This window comes from Suncus etruscus, chromosome 18 (genome assembly GCF_024139225.1).
Source record: "Suncus etruscus isolate mSunEtr1 chromosome 18, mSunEtr1.pri.cur, whole genome shotgun sequence".
Taxonomy (NCBI): Eukaryota; Metazoa; Chordata; class Mammalia; order Eulipotyphla; family Soricidae; genus Suncus; species Suncus etruscus.
In genome coordinates, this window is record NC_064865.1 from 25,095,489 (window position 1) to 25,117,564 (window position 22,076).

A 22,076-nucleotide genomic window follows, 5' to 3' on the forward strand; every position below is an offset into this window, starting at 1 on the left:
GGTAAATTAATAAGTAAAATGTGATAAACCAGACACAGGAAATTATTCAGAGAAAAAAATACATTAGCTTGTCAGAAAAAACCATATAGAGGTCTTAAATGAATGATAATAAATGGCAGAAGCCTATCTGAAAAGGCTGTCTACTGTATGATTCAAACAATATTATTTTCTAGGGAAAAAAAGCAAAAGCCATAAAGAAAGAAACAAAGATCAGGGGTGAGGAAGTAGGGTGGAACAAACCGGTAGAGCACGAGAAATTTCAGAGCTATGAAATATTGTGTGAGACAATAATAATACCCTCTATAATACCTAAGTTGCCAAACATTTGTCAAAATTCATAGATTGCATAGTATTTTATGTATAAAAGTGCCAAGTTGGGAGATAACTGTTTGTAAATTCAGGCTCATCAGTTGTAAGAAAATGTAGTGCTACCTACTGGATTTTGAAGGTGGCAGAATCAGCATGTGTGAGGAAGTGACATGTGTAGAAAATCTCCACAATTTTCATTCAAACTAGGATGAACTAAAATTGCTTTTGTTGTGAATCTAAGACTGATATTACAGAGAGCAGAGTGATAGCACAGCAGATAGGGTGTTTGCCTAGCATGCAGCCAACCAGGGTTCAGTCCCTGGCATCCCATATAGTACCCCGAGCTCTGCTAGGAGGCCAGGAGTAATTCTTGAGTGTTACCCCTCCCTCAACTTCCTCCTAGCTCACCTGGGTCTGTGGTTGCTAGCATAGGGGTTGCCTCAGGGGCAGAGGAGGAGATTCAGAGGATTCAGAGAAGGTATTCAGGAAGAAGCCACAGGAGGAAGCATGATGGAGGAATAAGAGCCAGGATTAAATGCAGGGAAGCTTAAGGAGCCTGCTTAAAAGGTTAGCTTAGTAGCCATGTAAGATACACACATGGTCGTTAGAGCCTTGTAATATAGCTGATGTCTCCTGACTGCTTGTGGATCACTTCCTCATCGCTATCCTGAACCCTTAGAGTCAGAACCACGAGCAGGAAGGGGTGCAGGCACCGGGCAGACTGAGAAAGGCCCATCCACTTCATTCACCATCATCCAGCCCCATCTAGGACCCATATTTATTTAATTAATTCAACACCTGAGTGCAGAACCAGGAGTAACTCTTGAGTTTCCTGGGTGTGACCCAAGAAAAGAAACCAAAAATACTGATATCAAAGACATATTAAGCTTTTTTAAAGCATAAATAAAATGTATTTTTGAATGTTATTTTGATACATTTCTTAACTGTTCATTCAGAATCTATTGTTTTATTTATTTTAACCTAGTCATGAGAGAAATAGACTTCCCCTGGAGATATAGAACCTTCTCCCATGTACAAACTATTCAATTGATTTAATGAACGTGCACTGACAGAAAAGGAAAATTCAGTCACGGAGCTATAGAATACATGAGTCATCCCAGGTAGCAAAGTCCAAAGGTCACACCTGTTTAGCACTCAGTGCAAACACAGTAACAGTCAATATTACTTAGCATTTTCTTAGGAAAACCGACACCTGGGACCAGAGTGGTAGTACAGTGGATAGGGTGCTTGCCTTGCATGCGACAGAACTGGTTTTTACCACTGGCATCCTATATGGTCCCCTGAGCATGCCAGGAATATCCCCTGAGCATCACTGATGCTTAAAATTTAAGGAAGGAAGGAAGGAAGGAAGGAAGGAAGGAAGGAAGGAAGGAAGGAAGGAAGGAAGGAAGGAAGGAAGGAAGGGAGGGAGGGAGGGAGGGAGGGAGGGAGGGAGGGAGGGAGGGAGGGAGGGAGGGAGGGAGGGAGGGAGGAAGGAAGGAAGGAAGGAAGGAAGGAAGGAAGGAAGGAAGGAAGGAAGGAAGGAAGGAAGGAAGGAAGGAAGGAAGGAAGGAAGGAAGGAAGGAAGGAAGAGAAAACTGAGTCCTTACATGTCCCTTATTACTCACCATGTTTGGAATATGTCACAGACAGGAAAATTTCCAAATAAAGTATTTGCATCTGAAACATAAATTGTCTCTTTTCCAGTAAGAAATAGCATTGGGGGGCCAAAGGAATAGTACAGGGGGTAGGATGCTTGCCTTGCATGAACCGATCTGGGTACAATACCAGGCACTGCTTTGATCCTCAAACTGTTTAGAGACCCAAATATTACCAAAAGTTATCAGTTATCCCTAAGAACCACTGACTTTCTCTCTCTCTCTCTCTCTCTCTCTCTCTCTCTCTCTCTCTCTCTCTCTCTCTCTTACACACACACACTAAATTTGTTGACAAATGGCTTTGTGAGTTTTAGTTACAATAATGCAATTGGAGTGTCTGAGTGATTTTTGGTATTAGCACAGGACAGTCATCATGCCCGCTTTTGCATCAGACCTGGGTAAATCTCTAAGTGCCTTCTGATGGACCACTTGACAAACAAGACTGGGTCTGATGTAAATGTGCTTAGTTAGGTTCTTTGAAAATGCTTCTCTTTACCCACAGCTGTCCATTTAGTATTATGGATTTAAGATGATAGCATAAGTGCTGCGTTCTTATCACTACAGGTTTACTAGCATTATTTTTTTAGTGAGCAAGATGTTTTTTACTGAGTAAAACTTACTTAGGAAGATGTAAAAGGAAAGTGGGGAAATGTGTTCATGAAAGAACACAGGTTTCTCCAGAGTAGAAATAGTGAAGAACACAAAGACCAGCAAGAGAGATATATGTGTCTAAAGGAGAACACAGGCTTGCTCAGCCACTAGTGTTATTATTCATAATAAACATTATGATTTTATGTTTAAAAACATAAACTATGTTTAGAGTTTGCTACATAGAGAACCAGCTCTATAAAATTAGTGACCTAAGCCAACACTGAATTATTGTTTTTCATGATTCCTATGCTTCTTGGCCAGTTCTTCTATTCATTGCTGGAACTTCTCCACCTCCGTCTATGGTAGTTGCATTCAGGGGGAAAATTGGCTCAGTGTGTACTCAGCCAGGATGCTAAAATGGCTAGACCTCTCTCCAAGTGGACTCAAGATCTCCTCTCTCTCTTTCGCTCTCCCTCTTGCTCACTCTCTCATTCTTTTGCTCTCCCCCGTCTTCATTCTCTCCTATCTCTCTCCCACCAAAAATATGAGTGAAATCTGATTTTCCTTGCATTGCATCTGGATTCCAGTATGCCAACTCTCCATTTGTCAAAGTTAATGACAGCTCTGTTTCTATCAGCCCTGCTGATAGCCCATTGGCCAAAGCAAGTCACATGATTAAACTCGATGCTGTGAAGTGGAGAATGATTGTGTGAGAGTATCTCTACCAGGAAGCAAGAGTCATTGCTGGCTATCCAGGAAGCAGTCTACATTACTGGGCAGATTGCAATGATTTGGTTTAAGGCAAAGACACTAGATAAGAAAGTCTGGTAACTGAACACAGCCAAGGACTAATATTAATACTAATAATCAAATATATTTGGACAACTATGATATGACAAGCAATGAACTGTCCATTACCTTAAAATGTCCATTATCTTGAAAGTTTTTTATTTTAAGAAAAAGTGTCCAGGGCAGAGCCTGATCCCATCCGCATGATTTTCAATGTGGTTGCAGTCCAAAATTCACAGCTGCCAGTGCAGGGACCAACCACTCTGAGAGGAGTCTGTGGAAATCACATCAATGTAGGTGAGCTGGACATTCCCATGAAAGGCAGAGCCAGAGGCTTATGGCCGCTGTGCTTCACTCTGAAGTGGTGCACATCTCCTAGTCAATAATCCCAGAACAACAAACAGAAAAACAATGGAGAAACAACGCAGGCCAATACCATGCATAGAGGATGAAGATGGCAGCTCTGATGACCTGAAAATTGCCAACCATTTATTTAGCCTCTCAGATAAAAAGTTTAGAGAAGAAATATGGAGAATGTTCATAGAACTCAAATAAAGCCTGGATCAAACTGAACAAAGAAGAATCAAGAGGATATGAAAATAGAAATCAGAAAACTCCAAACTGAAAAATTTGGAAGGCAAATTGAAAACTTCAATGGAAAGCCACTCCAACAGTGTAGCAGCAGCTGAGGACTGAATCAGTGAGCTGAAAGATGAGTTGCCTAACAACTCCATACAACAGAAGAGAGTAGAAAAGAGCCTTAAAAAAGTGATCAGATGATGGAAAAAATACTCAAAGAATGTGAACAGACAGAAATAGAAGTCTTCAATAAACTCAACAGAAACAACATAATAATCACTAGAGTCCAAAAGACACAGGAAGAATCAATAGTCAAGGACATCATTGCAGAAAAACTCCTAGAGGTAAAGAGTGCATGCAACCAAATCCTATATACGCAAAGAGTACCAGTTAAAACATACACAATGAAAAGTAACCCAAGATAAATCTTACTCACAATGAATATCACAGATATGAATAGAATTCTGAAAGCAGCAAGATCAAAAAGATTCAAAAGAACATCCTTATGAGTTACAGCAAACCTGTCATAAGAAACCCTCAAGGCCAAAAGGCAGTGGTGAAATATAGTGACAAAACTCAACAAAGTGAATGCTTCGCCTAGAATACTGCACCTAGCAGACTCACTTTCAGATGTCAAGGAAATACACACAACTTCACAGATAAACAGCAGCTCAGAAACATTACAGACTCAAAAGAAGCCTTAAAAGAAAAACTGAAAGGTCTACTTTAAGACAAGCCAGACCAACAACCAACCAAACTTCTACAAAAAGATGACACCAAATCCTATGACAATTATCTCTCAATGTAAATGACTAAATGCACCTGTTAAGAGAAACAGAGGACATGGTGAAATGGAAACATATACCCTGCTCATGGATTGGCAGGATTAACATCATCGAAATGGCAATAATCCCAAAGGAATTATACAGATTTAATGCAATCCCTCTAAAGATACAATGACAATCTTCAAAGAAGTGGATCAGGCACTTTAGAAATTCCTTTGAAACAATAAACACCCTCGAATAGCTAAAGCAATCATTGGGAAAAAAATATGGGATGAAATACTTACCCCAAATTTAAACTTTACTACAAAGCAATAGTTATTAAAACGGCATGGTATTGAAATAAGGACAGGCCCTCAGATCAGTGGAATAGGCTTGAATACTCAGAGAATGTTCCCCAGACATACAATCACCTAATTTTTGATAAAGGAGCAAGAAATCCTAAATGGAGCAAAGAAAGCCTCTTCAACATGTGGTGTTGACACAACTGGCTAGCCACTTGCAAAAAATTGAACTTAGACCCCCAGCTAACATTATGTACAAGGTAAAATCCAAATAGATTAAAGACCTCGAAATCAGACCCGAAACCATAAGATATATAAAACAACACATAGGCAAAACACTGCAGGACATTGAGACTACAGGCATCTTCAAGGAGGAAACTGTATTCTCCAAGCAAGTGAAAGCAGACATTAACAGATGGGAATATATTAAGCTGAGAAGCTTCTGCACCTTAAAGGAAATAGCGCCCAGGATACAAGATCCGCCCAGGATACAAGAGCCACCCACTGAGTAAGAGAAACTATTCACCCAATACCCATCAGATAAGGGGCTAATCTCCAAAATATACAAGGCACTGACAGAACTTTACAAGAAAAAACATCTACCCCATCAAAAAATGGGAAGAAGTGGACAGACACTTTGACAAAGAAGAAATACAAATGGCCAAAAGACACATGAAAAATACTCCACATCACTAATCATCAGGGAGATGCAAATCAAAACAACTATGAGGTACCACCTCACACTACAGATAATGGCACACATCACAAAGAATGAGAATAAACAGTGTTGGATGTGAAAGAAAGGAATTCTTATCCACTGCTGGTGGAATGCCGTCTAGTTCAACCTTTATGGAATGCAATATGCAGATTCCTCCAAAAACTGAAAATTGAGCTCCCATACGATCCAGCTATACCACTCCTAGGAATGTACCCTAGGAACACAAAAATACAATACAAAAACCCCTTCCTTACACCTATATTCATTGTAACACTATTTTCCATAGCAAGACTCTGGAAACAACCAAGAGGCCCTTCTACAGACGAAAAGTTAAAGAAATTGTGGTACATATACACAATGGAATATTATGCAGCTGTCAGGAGAGATGAAGTCATAAAATTTTCCTATAAATGGATGTACACGGAATCTATTATGCTGAGTGAAATAAGTCAGAGAGAGAGAACGAGAGAAAGACACAGAATGGTCTCACTCATCAATGGGTTTTAAGAAAAATGAAAGACATTCTTGCAATAATAATTTTCAGACACAAAAGAGAAAAGAGCTGAAAGTTACAGTTCACCTCAGGAAGCTCACAGGGATGAGTTTAGTTAGAGAAATAACTTCATTTTGAACTGTCCTAATAATGAGAATGTATGAGGGAAATGGAAAGCCTGTCTAGAGTATAGGTGGGGGTCGGGTGGGGAGGAGGGAGATTTGGGACATTGGTGATGGGAACGTTGCACTGGTGATGGGTGCTGTTCTTTACATGACTGAAACCCAAACACAATCATGTATGTAATCAAGGTGTTTAAATAAAATATAAAAATATAAGTACTCTTACAAAAAGAAAAGTTCTGTCAGTGCCTTGTATATTTTGGAGATTAGCCCCTTATCTGATGGACATTGGGTGAATAGTTTCTCCTGGGTGCTATTTCCTTTGAGGTGCAGAAGCTTCTCACCTTAATATATTCCCATCTGTTAATCTCTGCTTTCACTTGTATGTCTGGGGAACATTCTCTGAGTATTCAAGCCTATTCCATTGATCTGAGGGCCTGTCTTTATTCCAATGCCATGCTGTTTTGATAACTATTGCTTTCTAGTAAAGTTTAAAGTTGGGGAAAGTAATTCCTCCCATATTCCTTTTCCCAATGATTGCTTTAGCTATTCTAGGGTGTTTATTGTTCCAAACGAATTTCAAAAGTGCCTGATCCACTTCTTTGAAGAATGTCACGGGTATCTTTAGAGAGATCGCATTAAATCTGTACAATGCTTTGGGGGAGTGTTGCCAGTTTGATTATGTTAATCCTGCCAATCCATGAGCAGGGTATGTGCTTCCATTTCCGCGTGTCCTCTCATTTCTTGGAGCAGAGTTTTATAGTTTTCTTTGTATAGGTCCTTCACATTTTTAGTCAAGTTGATTCCAAGATATTTGAGTTTGTGTGGCACTATTGAGAATGGGGTTGTTTTCTTAATGTCCATTTCTTCCTTATTACTATTGGTATATAGAAAGGCCATTGATATATATTTGGTTTTTGGGTCACACCCGTCGGACTCAGCGGTTATTCCTGGCTTTCTGCTCAGAAATAGATTCTGGCAGGCACGGGGTCCATATGGAACACCGGGATTTGAACCAACCACTTTTGGTCCTGGATCGACTGCTTGCAAGGCAAACGCCACTGTGCTATCTCTCCTGGCCCGATTTTTGTGTGTTAATTTTGTAGCCTGCCACCTTCCTATATGAGTCTATTGTTTCTAGAAGCTTTTTGGTAGTCTTTAAGGGTTTTCTTTTTTTTATTATATATTTTATTTAAACAACTTGATTATATACATGAATGTGTTTAGGTTTCAGCAATGTAAAGAACACCACCCATCACCAGTGCAACATTCCCATCTCCAATGTCCCTAATCTCCCTCCTCCCCACCCTACTCCCACCTGTACTCTAGACAGGCTTTCTATTTCCCTCATACGTTCTCATTGTTAGGATAGTTCACAATGTAGTTATTTCTCTCACTAAACTCATCCCTGTTTGTGGTGAGCTTCATGAGGTAGGCTGTAACTTCCAGCCCTCCTTTCTTTTTTTGTATTTAACCAACTTTATTACATACATGATTGTATTTGGGTTTCAGTCATGTAAAGAACAACACCCATCACCAGTGCAACATTCCCATCACCAATGTCCCAAATCTCCCTCCTTCCCACCCAACCCCCGCCTGTATTCTAGACAGGCTTTCTATGTCCCTCGTACATTCTCATTATTAGGATAGTTCAAAACGTAGTTATTTCTCTAATTAAAATCATCCCTGTTTGCGGTGAGCTTCATGAGGTGAGCTGTAACTTCCAACTTTTTTCTCTTTTGTGCGTGAAAATTATTATTGCAAAAATGTCTTTCACTTTTCTTAAAACCCATAGATGAGTGAGACCATTCTGTGTCTTTCTCTCGTTCTCTCTCTCTGACTTATTTTACTCAGCATAATAGATTCCATGTACATCCATGTATAAGAAAATTTCATGACTTCATCTCTCCTGAAAGCTGCATAATATTCCATTGTGTATATGTATCACAGTTTCTTTAGTTATTCATCTGTTGGAAGGGTATATTGGCTGTTTCTAGAGTCTTGCTATGGTAAATAGTGGTGCAATGAATATAGGTGTAAGGAAGGAATTTTTGTATTGTATTTTTGTGTTCCTAGGATATATTCCTAGGAATGGTATAGCTGGGTCGTATGGGAGCTCGATTTCCAGTTTTTGGAGGAATCTCCATATTGCTTTCCATAAAGGTTGAACTAGACGGCATTCCCACCAACAGTGGATAAGAGTTCCTTTCTCTCCACATCCCCGACAACACTGCTTGTTCTCATTCTTTGTGCTGTGTGCCAATCTCTGGAGTGTGAGATGATACCTCATAGTTGTTTTGATTTGCATCTCCCTGATGATTAGCAATGTGGAGCATTTTTCATGTGTCTTTTGGCCATTTGTATTTCTTCTTTGTCAAAGTGTCTGTCCACTTCTTTCCATTTTTGGATGGATTAGATGGTTTTTTTCCTTGTAAAGTTCTGTCAATGCCTTGTATATTTTGGAGATTAGCCCCCCCTTTTTTGGGGGGGTCACACCCGGCGGTGCTCAGGGGTTACTCCTGGCTGTCTGCTCAGAAATAGCTCCTAGAAGGCACGGGGGACCATATGGGACACCGGGATTCGAACCAACCACCTTTAGTCCTGAATCGGCTGCTTGCCAGGCAAACACCGCTGTGCTATCTCTCCGGGCCCAGAGATTAGCCCCTTATCTGATGGGTATTGGGTGAACAGTTTCTCTTACTCAGTGGGTGGCTCTTGTATCCTGGGCACTATTTCCTTTGAGGTGCAGAAGCTTCTCAGCTTAATATATTCCCATCTGTTAATGTCTGCTTTCACTTGCTTGGAGAGTAGAGTTTCCTCCTTGAAGATGCCTTTAGTCTCAATGTCCTGGAGTATTCACCTACGTGTTGTTCTATATATCTTATGGTTTCGGGTCTGATATCGAGGTCTTTCATCCATTTGGATTTTACCTTCGTACATGATGTTAGCTTGGGGTCTAAGTTCAATTTTTTGCAAGTGGCTAGCCAGTTGTGCCAACACCACTTGTTGAAGAGGCTTTCTTTGCTCCATTTAGGATTTCTTGCTCCCTTATCAAAAATTAGGTGATTGTATGTCTGGGGAACATTCTCTGAGTATTCAAGCCTATTCCACTGATCTGAGGGCCTGTCTTTATTCCAATGCCATGCTGTTTTGATAACTATTGCTTTGTAGTAAAGTTTAAAGTTGGGGAAAGTAATTCATCCCATATTCCTTTTCCCAATGATTGTTTTAGCTATTTGAGGGTGTTTATTGTTCCAAATGAATTTCAAAAATGCCTGATCAACTTCTTTTTTTTTTTTGGTTTTGTTTTGTTTTTTTGGTTTTTTTTTTTTGGCCACACCCGGTGACGCTCAGGGGTTACTCCTGGCTATGCGCTCAGAAGTCGCTCCTGGCTTGGGGGACCATATGGGACGCCGGGGTATCGAACCGCGGTCCGTCCAAGGCTAGCACAGGCAAGGCAGGCACCTTACCTCTAGCACCACCACCCAGCCCCTGATCCACTTCTTTGAAGAATGTCATGGGTATCCTTAGAGGGATCGCATAAAATCTGTACAATGCTTTGGGATGTATTGCTATTTTAATGATGTTAATCCTGCCAATCCATGATCAGGGTATGTGCTTCCATTTCCGCGTGTCCTCTCTTATTTCTTGCAGCAGAGTTTTATAGTTTTCTCTGTATAGGTCCTTCACATTTTTAGTCAAGTTGGTTCCAAGATATTTGAGTTTGTGTGGCACTATTGAGAATGGGGTTGTTTTCTTAATGTCCATTTCTTCTTTATTACTATTGGTGTATAGAAAGGCCATTGATTTTTGTGTGTTAATTTTGTAGCCTGCCACTTTGCTATATGAGTCTATTGTTTCTAGAAGCTTTTCCGTAGAGACTTTAGGGTTTTCTATGTAGAGTATCATGTCATCTGCAAATAATGAGAACTTGACTTCTTCCTTTCCTATCTGGATTCCATTAATATCTTTTTCTTGCCTAATCGCTATAGCGAGTACTTCCAGTGCTATGTTGAATAGGAATGGTGAGAGAGGACAGTCTTGTCTTCTGCCAGAATTTAGAGGAAAGGCTTTCAGTTTTTCTCCATTGAGGACAATATTTGCCTCTGGCTTGTGGTAGATGTCCTTAACTATATTGAGAAAGGTTCCTTCCATTCCCATCTTGCTGAGAGTTTTGATCAAGAATGGGTGTTGGACCTTATCAAATGCTCTCTCTGCATCTATTGATATGATCATGTGGTTTTTATTTTTCTTGTTGTTGATGTTGTGTATTATGTTGATAGATTTATGGATGTTAAACCAGCCTTGCATTCCTGGAATGAAACCTACTTGATCGTAGTGGATGATTTTCTTAATGAGGCATTGAATCCTATTTGCCAGGATTTTGTTGAGGATCTTTGCATCTGTATTCATTAGCGATATTGGTCTGTAGTTTTTTTTTTTTTGGTAGCATCTCTTTCTGGTTTAGGTATCAAGATTATGTTGGCTTCATAAAAGCTATTTGGAAGTGTTCCTGTTTTTTCGATTTCCTGTAAGAGTCTTGCCAGGATTGGTAGTAGTTCCTCTTGAAAGGTTTGAAAGAATTCATTAGTAAATCCATCTGGGCCTGGGCTTTTGTTTTTAAGAAGACATTTGATTACTGTCTTAATTTCCTCAATAGTGATGGGTATGTTTTGATATGCTACATCCTCTTCATTCAACTGTGGTAGATTATAAGTGTCCAAGAATTTATCCATTTCTTCCAGGTTTTCATTTTTAGTAGCATAGAGTTTCTCAATGTAGTTTCTTTGAATCTCTACCATATCAGTAGTGATCTCTCCTTTTTCTTTTTTTTTTCTTTTTTTTTTTTTGGTTTTTGGGCCACACCCTGTGACGCTCAGGGGTTACTCCTGGCTATGCGCTCAGAAGTTGCTCCTGGCTTCTTGGGGGACCATATGGGATGCCGGGGGATCAAACCGCGGTCCGTCCTAGGCTAGCGCAGGCAAGGCAGGCACCTTACCTCCAGCGCCACCGCCCAGCCCCGTGATCTCTCCTTTTTCATTCCTAATATGAGTTATCAAGTTTCTCTCTCTTTCTTTCTTGGTTAGTTTTGCCAGTGGTCTATCAATCTTGTTTATTTTTTCAAAGATCCAACTTCTGTTTTCGTTGATCTTTTGGATTGTTTTTCGGGTTTCCACTTCATTGATTTCTGGTCTCCGCTTTGTTATTTCCTTCTGCCTCCCTATTTTTGGACCCTTTTGTTGAGCACTTTCTAATTCTATGAGCTGCGTCATTAAGCTATTCAGGTATGCTCCTTCTTCTTTCCTGATGTGTGCTTGCAAAGCTATAAATTTTACTCTCAGTACTGCTTTTGCTGTGTCCCATAGGTTCTGATAGTTTGTGTCTCTATTGTCATTTGTTTCCAGGAAGGTTTTGATTTCTTCTTTGATTTCATCTCAGACCCACTGGTTGTTCAGTATTAGGCTGTTTAACTTCCAGGTATTAAAGTTTTTCTTTTGTGTCCCTTTGTAGTTCACATATAATTTCAGGGCCTTGTGGTCAGTGAAGGTAGCCTGCAAAATTTCTACCCTCTTGATATTATGGAGATATGTTTTATGTGCTAGCATGTAGTCTATCCTGGAGACTATCCCATGTACATTAGAGAGAAATATGTATCCAGGTTTCTGGGGGCGGAGTGTCCTATATATATCCACTAGGCCTCTTTCTTCCATTTCACTTTTCAGGGCTAGTATATTCTTGTTGGGTTTCAGTCTGGTTGACCAGTCCAGTGTTGACCATGCCGTGTTGAGGTCTCCAGTAATTATTGTGTTATTATTGATATTATTTTTCAGATTTGTCAACAATTGTATTAAATATTTTGCTGGCCCCTCATTCGGTGCATATATGTTTAGGAGAGTGATTTCTTCCTGCTCTACATACCACTTGATTAATACAAAATATCCATCATTGTCCCTTATAACTTTCCTGAGTATAAAGTTTGCATCATCTGAGTATGGCCACTCCAGCTTTTTTATGGGTGTTGTTTGCTTGGATGATTTTCCTCCAGCCTTTATTTTGAGTCGATGTTTGTTCTGACTATTCAGGTGCGTTTCTTTTAGGCAGCAGAATGTTGGATTGAGTTTTTTGATCCATTTAGCCACTCTGTGTCTCTTAACTGGTGCATTTATTCCATTGACATTGAGAGAAAGAATTGTCTTGGGATTTAGTGCCATCTTTCTATCAAAGTTTGGTGAGTCTGTTGGTCAATCTTGTCTTAATGTAGGTCTTCCAGTTTTTCATTAAGGACTGGTTTTGAGTCTGTAAATTTTCTGAGCTGTTGTTTTTCTGTGAAACCATGTATACTTACTTCAAACCTAAAAGTGAGTTTTGCCGGGTGCAGTATTCTAGATGGCCCATTTATTTCATTGAGTTTTGTCAATATGTCCTACCACTGCCTTCTGGCATTGACTGTTTCTGGTGACAGGTCTGCGGTAAATCTCAAGGATGTTCCCTTAATTGTAATTTTCCTTTTTGATCTTGCTGCTTTCAGAATTCTGTCTCTATCTTTGGGATTTGTCATTATGACTAGGATGTGTCTTGGGGTGTTTTTTCTGGGGTCTCTTTTAGTTGGTACTCTTCGGGCATGCAGGATTTGATTGCATGTATTCTTTAGCTCTGGTAGTTTCTCTTTAATGATGTTCTTGACCATTGATTCTTCCTGGAGATTTTCTTCCTGGGTCTCTGGGACTCCAATGATTCTTAAGTTGTTTCTGTTGAACTTATCATAGACTTCTATTTTCATCTGTTCCCATTCTTTGAGTAATTTTTCCATTGTTTGATCATATCTTTAAGGCTTTTTTCCAATCTCTTCTGCTGTATGGAGTTTTTATTCATCTCATCTTCCACTGTACTAATTCTATCCTCAGCTGCTTTTTTTTTTTTTTTTGGTTTTTGGGCCACACCCTGTGACGCTCAGGGGTTACTCCTGGCTATGCGCTCAGAAGTTGCTCCTGGCTTCTTGGGGGACCATATGGGATGCCGGGGGATCGAACCGCGGTCCGTCCTAGGCTAGCACAGGCAAGGCAGGCACCTTACCTCCAGCGCCACCGCCCGGCCCCAAGGTCCTCAGCTGCTTTTAATCTGTGGGAAAGCTCATATATTTTTTTTTTCTTCAATTTATCTACTGAGTTTTTCAGACCTGTTATTTGAACTAAAATTTCAGTTTGGATTTTTCTGATTTCTATCTTCATATTCTCTTGATTCTTATAAGTCTTCTCTTCTATACTTTCTTTGAGCTCTGTGAATATCTTCCATATTGCGACTCTAAACTCCTTATCTGAGAGACTGACTAGTTGGTTGACCATGTTCCAGTCATGAGAGTTGCCATCTTGATTCTCTATGTCTGACGCTGCCCTACATTGTTTCCCCATTTTCACACTTGTATTGTGGGTTTTTCTATGTGTTTTGGTTGTATTCATTGTATTCATTGGCTAAATGATGCTCTGGGTCCTCCTTTTCTGGGCGTATCAACTCACTTCCAGAGAAGGCTAGCCATCCACAGATGAAGGCACACATAGGATGAAATCAGGCCGAGAATGCAGCACAGCACAGGGGACAGTCAGATAGAGGTGCTGGCATCAGAGTTCCAGCAGAGTTCAGCAGCTTCTCCCTCCCTTTCTTCTTTTAAATCAATATTTATAAACTCTAAAAAAAAATCCTCCCAGTTGTTTTTTTCCATTTTTGTTATTTTTATTTTTGGTTTTAGGGATTTTTTTACAACAGAACCACATAACATGAATAATCTTGTTCTGCCTCATGAATTGAGGAGGGGAAAATGGAGGGTACCAAGACCAAATAGTCATATGAACATTGAGTGGAAATAAAAAATGATCAGTCTCAAACACCAAACCCAAAGTCATTAACAACTGAATCAATACCAAATCTACAACAAGCTATACACAGAGGAGATCAGTTAACACTAGCAGACCAGGGGGGCAAGAGAGGGAGATATGGGAATGCTGAAAATAGGGGTGGAGGGAGGACAACACTTGCTGGCGGAAATGGCCCTGATTTATTGTCACTATGTACCTTAAATAGTACTGTTACTGTGAAAGATTTGTGTAATTCACTTTGGTCACAATAAAAATTATTTTTTAAAAATGGGGGGGGAGGAGGTGTCATGGCCGCCCCGAGGAGCTAGTGGGGCTCCACACCTGTTGGTGAATGAGGCTCCGAAGCCTCTCAGAAAACTTAGCCATGGCGGCCTCCAGAAGCGGCCTGGCCCAGATGGCCTGGGAACTGGCCAACAACATGCAGGAAGCGCAGAGCATCGATGAGATCTACAAGTACGACAAGAAGCAGCAACAGGAGATCCTGGCGTCCAAGCCCTGGACTAAGGATCACCATTACTTTAAATACTGCAAAATCTCAGCACTGGCTCTACTGACAATGGTGATGCATGCCAGATCTGGAGGCAACTTGGAAGTGATGGGTTTGATGCTGGGCAAGGTGGATGGTGAAACCATGATCATTATGGACAGTTTTGCTTTGCCTGTAGAAGGCACTGAAACCCGAGTAAATGCTCAGGCTGCTGCATATGAGTACATGGCTGCATACATAGAAAACGCCAAACAGGTTGGCCACCTTGAAAATGCAATTGGCTGGTACCATAACCACCCTGGCTATGGTTGCTGGCTTTCTGGGATTGACGTCAGTACTCAAATGCTCAATCAGCAGTTCCAAGAACCATTTGTGGCAGTTGTAATTGATCCAACCAGAACAATATCTGCAGGGAAAGTAAATCTTGGAGCCTTTAGGACATACCCGAAGGGCTACAAACCTCCTGATGAAGAACCTTCTGAGTACCAGACCATCCCACTTAATAAAATAGAAGACTTTGGTGTGCACTGCAAACAATACTATGCCTTAGAAGTGTCATATTTCAAATCCTTTTTGGACCGCAAATTGCTTGAACTTTTGTGGAATAAATATTGGGTGTATACATTGAGTTCTTCTAGTCTGCTTACTAATGCAGACTATACCACAGGTCAGGTCTTTGATTTGTCTGAAAAATTAGAGCAGTCAGAAGCCCAGCTGGGCCAAGGAAGTTTCACGTTGGGTTTAGAAACACATGACCAAAAGTCAGAAGACAAGCTTGCAAAAGCTACACGAGACAGCTGTAAAACTACCATAGAAGCTATCCATGGATTGATGTCTCAGGTTATTAAGGATAAATTGTTTAATCAAATTAACATTGCTTAAATGATTTTCGAGTTTTACTTTTGCCTGAATGCCACATGGAGAAAAGACTACAGTAATACTTTCAAAACCAGTACTAAGCATCTTACAGAAGCACAAGGTACTCTGATGTGTCTGAACAGTGATATTCAATAATAAATAACTCTTTAAAATGAAAAAAAATGGGGGGGGGAGTTAATCTTTAAGGAGGCCAATGACATAGCACAATGGATAGGATATTAACTTGCCTTCAAGGCGTGCCTCGGCTGAGGTGTGTTTTTGCTGCTGGAGTTGTGGATGAGACTTTTTAGCTTGGCAGACATTTGGGGGCTTCCCCAGGCTTGCATCAACCTGGGAACTTTGATCTTCTCTGTCATTCATCCCCTGACGGCTTGCCTCGGCTGAGGTGAGTGTTTGGGGGCCGGAGTTGCGGATAAGGCTGGCTGCTGGGCCCCCCTAGGCTCGGCAGACATTTTGGGACCTCCCCCAGCCTGCATCAACCTGGGAACTTTGATCTTCTTCGGCATTAATTCCTTCAAGTCGTGCCTCGGCTGAGGTGTGTTTTTGCTGCTGGAGTTGTGGATAAGAGACTTTTTAGGTTGGCAGACATTTGGGGGCTTCCCCGGGCATGCATCAACCTGGGAACTTTGTCATTCTCTCTGTCATTCATCCCCTGATGGCTTGCCTCTGCTGAGGTGAGTGTTTGGGGGCCAGAGCGCGGCCGCTCTGCTTTGCTTCGAGGCCGCACACTCCACCTAGTCAATGAGTACCACCACAACACGTAGAAAAACCCACAGCGTAAGTGTGACAATGGGGAGACTACACAGACCAACTTCAACCATAGAGAATGAAGATGGAAACTCTGATGGCCCAACAATGGCCAACTACCTAAGCAGTCTTTCAGAAATGGAGTTTAGAGAAGAAATATGGAGGTTGCTAACAGAAATCAAAGAAAGCATTAATCAGAACACTAATAAAAATCAAGAGAATATGAAGATAGAAATCAAAAAACTCCAAACTGAAATATCAGGTCAGATAACAGGTCTGAAAAACTCAGTAGACGAATTGAAGAACACAATGGATGAGCTTTCCAACAGGTTAAAAGCAGCTGAGGATAGAATTAGTGCTTTAGAAGACGAGATGCATAACAACATTACACAGCAGAAGAGATTGGAAAAAAGCCTTAAATCAAAGGATCAGACAATGGAAAATTTACTCAAAGAATATGAGCAGATGAAAATAGAAGTCTTTGACAAGCTCAACAGAAACAACTTTAGAATCATTGGAGTCCCAGAGACCCAAGAAGAAAATCTTCAGGAAGAATCAATGGTCAAGAACGTCATCACAGAGAAACTACCAGAGCTAAAGAAAACATGTGACCAAATCCTGCATGCCCGAGAAGTACCAGCTAAAAAAGACCCCAGGAGAAACACCCCAAGACACATCCTAGTCACCATGATGAAACCCACAGATAGAGACAGAATACTGCAAGCAGCAAGATCGAAAAGGGAAATTACATTCCAGGGAGCATCCTTGAAATTTACAGCAGACCTGTCACCAGAAACACTCAAGGCCAGAAGGCAGTGGTGGGATATAGTGGCAAAACTCAATGAAATAAATGCTTCGCCAAGAATACTGCACCCAGCAAAACTCACTTTCAGGTTTGAAGGATGTATACACGGCTTCACAGATAAACAACAGCTCAAAAACTTTGCAGACTCAAAACCAGCCTTAAAAGAAAACTGAAAGATCTACTCTAAAAACAAGACAGAACAAAAAACACACCAAACTTCTACACAAAGATGGCAATAAATCCCATGACAATTATTTCTCTCAATGTCAATAGACTAAATGCACCAGTTAAGAGGCACAGAGTGGCGAAATGGATCAAAAAACGGAAGCCAACCTTCTGCTGTCTACTAGAAACACACCTGAATAGCCAGAATAAACATAGACTCAAAATCAAAGGCTGGAGGAAAATCATTCAAGCAAACAACACCCTTAAAAAAGCGGGGGTGGCCATACTAATATCAGATGACACAAACTTTATACTCAGAAAAGTTGTAAGGGACAAAGATGGATATTATGTACTAATCAAGGGATTTGTACAGCAAGAAGAAATCACTCTCCTAAACATATACGCACCCAATGAGGGACCAGCAAAGTATTTAATACAATTGTTGACAAATCTGAAGAAGGATATCAATAATAACACAATAATTGTGGGAGACCTCAACACAGGCTTGTCAACACTTGATAGGTCAACCAAGTGGAAACCCAACAAAAATATACTAGACCTGAAAAGAGAAATGAAAGAAAGAGACCTAGTAGATATATATAGGGCACTCCATCCTCAGAAACCTGGATACACATTCTTTTCCAATGTACATGGATCATTCTCCAGGATAGATCACGTGCTGGCACATAAAACATACCTCCATAAAATAAAAAAGATAGACATTTTGCAGGCTACCTTTGCTGACCACAAGGCTCTGAAGTTAGATGTGAACTGCAAAGGGACACAGAAGAAAAAATTTAACATCTGGAAGTTAAACAGCCTCATACTGAATAACCAGTGGGTCCGAGATGAAATCAAGGAGGAAATCAAAAGGATATTTAACTTGCATGTGCTGACTCAGATTCAATCCCCGGCATTCCAAACACTGTCAGGAATGACCCCTGAGTTCAGAGCCAAGAGTAAACCCTGAGCACTCCAAGGTATGGCCCCAAAACAAAACAAAATAAAGTAAAAGTTAACCTTTAGGTGTTTTGTAGATGGCTCAATTTGTAATTGTTTGTAATCCTGCTTTTTTTGTGGGCACAGGTTCAATCCCTACCACCACTATTGGTAGTGACCTTTCACTGCCATTCCCCTATCTATCTTCCCAATATACACACAGCATTACTAAGTGTGACCAAAAATATTGTTAAACCAACAAAATGAGCAAGTCATCTTATTAACACTTCTGACAGCAGCACCAATAGAGCATTCAGCCTAGATGGGATTCTACCTAGATAGGATTCCTTCTACAATCAGCACCCATGGTCCTGAAGTCTTCTTCAGGTTTTGGTGAGAGTCACTGGAACTTTTGCTTAGAGAAGGGAAGGCCTCTTCCCTATTGGAAACAATCCTGATCCACTCAGAATCAGCTTGCTTGCCACCCTACTAAACTTCATTTTAATATTAATTACCAATTAAATTATGTGCTTATACTGTTATAATGTGGACCAACAACACTAAAAATTATAAATCATAGATTATTTATATGACTAGCTTAAACTATAAAGAAACTTGTCTACCCGGGTTGGAGTTAGGTATGTTGCTATCCACACTTATCTGTGGAATGTAGAATAACTACGTGAAGGCATGTAATGTAGTAAAGGGGCAGATGCCTAGATCACCTTTGACCCTAGAGGTTAAGGATCAGAAGATCAGAGATGGAAAAAAAGCAAGGGGGGGGGAGAAAAAGATGGGGAAAAGGAAGTAGGGAGAGAAGTGGTCAGGGCTTTGTTTATACTGGTAATGTGGGAGTGAAATAGCCATAAATCCAAATTACAGACTCAACAACATTGAAAACATGAACTGTAAGCTGCAACCATCAAACTTTGTAATATGCTTATTAAGGTCACAGATGGTGGGAAAAGAGGAAGCAGACTTGGGAGTGGAGAGATGAATGTAATGTAGAAACTCTGGAGAGGTCTTTGACACTGGTGGTGAGATTGGTGTTGAAGTATTATGTACCTAAAACTCAATTATCAATAATTTTGCCAGTCACCGTATTTAATGACATAGAAAATAATCATATAGAAAAGAGAAATTTTGAGATCCAAACTTCATATGTTTGATAATGTAAAATCAATTCTGACTCTCATTTCATATGAACACAACCTGGCCAGGTACCTACTACCCTCAGAGATTGACACTAGATTCCACCAATGAAAACATACAATAGTTCTAAGTATGCTACCCAGAAATCCCCCCCAATACAACTCACTTAATCTTCTATGTGCTCTATTTCTTCAACTTTAAAGTGAAGATAATGGCAATGTCTACCTTAGAGAATTTAAGGTGAGATCAAATGACACAAAGTTTATGAAGAGCTCAAATTCAAATGGTACACAATTGAATGGCAACTATTATTAGATTAAGTGCTTTTCAGAACTTCATTGGAAGCTGCTCTTTCTTGCAAGACCTCAATCATCTCTGTGGAGAGATTTCCAGGGACTATCAACAGAACCATGGGAATTATTTTTCGTTTACCTATAAGAATTGTAAAGCCTTCAAATAAGCCACATGACTTTGCAGGAAGAAAATGAGAAAAATAATTCTTAAAAGTATGTGAATTGTATCCACCCAAATCATCCCATTTGTTTGTATGTCAGCTCAACCTTTGTGCTGAGAGTAGTAAAATCAAATTCTAGAGATAAAATATCACATTAAAGTTATTTCAACATGTTATACTTAATATTGTAATTTTTGCTGAAAAATGACGAGCTCAAAAACACATACTGACTTCACAGTAAATATTGGGTCAGAAAGATGGTTCAAAGAGGTGAATTATATGAACAAGGTTCTAAGTTTGGTCATGGGTGTTCTCACAGTCCAACATCTCTGGTGACTTCTTAGTATCTCCAACCAAGCACTGAACCAACAGATAGCAGTGGCACAAACAGTGAGGCGTCTACCTTGCCTGCACTAGCCTAGGACAGACCATGGTTTGATTCCCTAGAGTCCCCAAGCCAGGAGCTATTTCTGAGTACATAGCCAAGAGTAACCCCTGAGTGTCATCGGTGTGCCCCCCCCCAAAAAAATTGCAGAGTAGCTCTGGACACAAATTTAGGGTGGCTCTTATTTAAAATAAATTTTAAAGAGTTGACTATATTAACATCAAATTATCAAAGTTTCTGTATGACAAAAGAAAAATGGGCTAGAACTAAAAGGCAGCCAACTGAGTGGACAACAATGAGATATCATTTTACACCAGAACAGCACACATCAAAAGTGTGAAGAAAAACCTGTGTTGGCAGGGATGTGGTGAAAAATTAATTCATATCCACTGCTGGTGGTAATGTTTGCTAGTCCAACCTCTATGAAAAACAGTATTGAAGGTTCTCAGAAAACTCAGAATTGAGTTGTCATATTACACAAAAATTTTATTTTAGGGTTTCTATCACCAGTACCCAAAAGAATTCATTCAAAAGAATGCATAAATATCATTATTGCAGGAAGAAAATCACTCAGTAAAATCGTCATAATTTGGAATCATCCTAGGTGTTCAGTTATAGACAAATCATGCAAACATGGGTGGAACTAAAAGAGATCATGCCAAATGAAGTAAGCCAAAAAAAAAAAAAAAAGAATAAACACAAGATGATATGTAGTATTTAGGATAATTGGATGAGGAAATTCAATGGTCTACAGGGGAATACCTAGATTACATGGGGCCCCACAGTTTAGGGAGAAGAAAAGAAGTGGAGGGGTGCGGGAGAAGAGAGATATGAGAAACAACAGGTTGACAGGGATCAAAGGAATTCAGATACTGTGAACAAATTATAAAGGCAACAGAGACATTAAGGAACAGCAGGAAAAACAAAATCTGTGAGTCCACCTGCGGTAAGTGCAAATATTATTCTCCTACTTGGGAAGGGTACACTACCAGAAGTGGGTCCCTTTTAGCCACTTTGATTTTTTTCTCCTCATATCTGAAAGTGAAGCTCAAAAAAATTTTTTTCTCAAGGAATTGTTGAGAGAATTAGACAGGTCATTATAAATGAAAATGTTTAGTACACCATTTGACACAGACTAAGCATTTCTTAAAAGTTTATTTGTTCTGACCTCTCAATATCTTTTCTTTTTAAAAACAAATTACTTTCAAACCTACACGATAGCAGAATAAAAGTTCTTATTGAAAGCTTCAATCATTGACAATATAAATTTTGACTTAAAAGCTCTTTATTAAGGGATTAAATTCTTAACAGTCCTTTCCAATGAAATTAACTATCACCTTCCAACCATGTAGCAGCTGAGCAAATCAAACTCTTAAAGCAAATCATTATACTTTACACCTACATATATAACTAGGAACTTCACTAAAACCAAATGATTTTTTGTGTGAACAACAGTTTAGCTACAAGTGCCTTCAATCAACCCTTTTTAAAATATTACAAGGTAACAATCATCCTTTTTCTGAATTTTCTCAGTGTCAGCTGGGTCCTCAACACCCAAAGTTCTCCACAAATGGTAAAATTCAGGTGGCAAGGACCAGAACCAGTTCTCCCAATTCTCAAGCCACTACGTAGTAGATAATACTCTACATTCCTTCTGTGAATAGTCTTAAATCCTTTTTATGTTAACTCAGGGAGAGGGGAGAGGGAAAGAGATTACTGTGAAAATTGTGGATGAATAGGCACTCAATGTCCATTTTTCCTTTTTATAATATAGCACTTTTTTTTTCAATCTGCCAACTGCCATCCATTAGTATGTCAGTAAATCAACTTAGTGGGTCAAGCCGTGCATTTCTTAATGGAGTGGAAT

General features: G+C 39.9%; 2 protein-coding genes across 2 annotated transcripts in view; one reads left to right on the forward strand and one right to left on the reverse strand.

Moving 5' to 3' along the window:
- MTHFD1L (methylenetetrahydrofolate dehydrogenase (NADP+ dependent) 1 like) overlaps window positions 1–22,076 on the reverse strand; it is a 641,585-nt gene that overhangs the window by 13,311 nt on the left and 606,198 nt on the right. The gene's annotated exons all lie outside the window — the stretch shown is intronic.
- Window positions 14,561–15,724, forward strand: LOC125996457 (COP9 signalosome complex subunit 5-like). The gene has a single exon (XM_049765407.1). The coding sequence runs from the start codon at window positions 14,561–14,563 to the stop codon at window positions 15,563–15,565; it is 1,005 nt and encodes a 334-aa protein (XP_049621364.1). The 3' UTR covers window positions 15,566–15,724.

Coding starts and splice junctions, on each gene's coding strand:
- LOC125996457 (XM_049765407.1), top strand. CDS start 14,561: ATGGCGGCCTCCAGAAGCGGCCTGGCCCAGATGGCCTGGGAACTGGCC.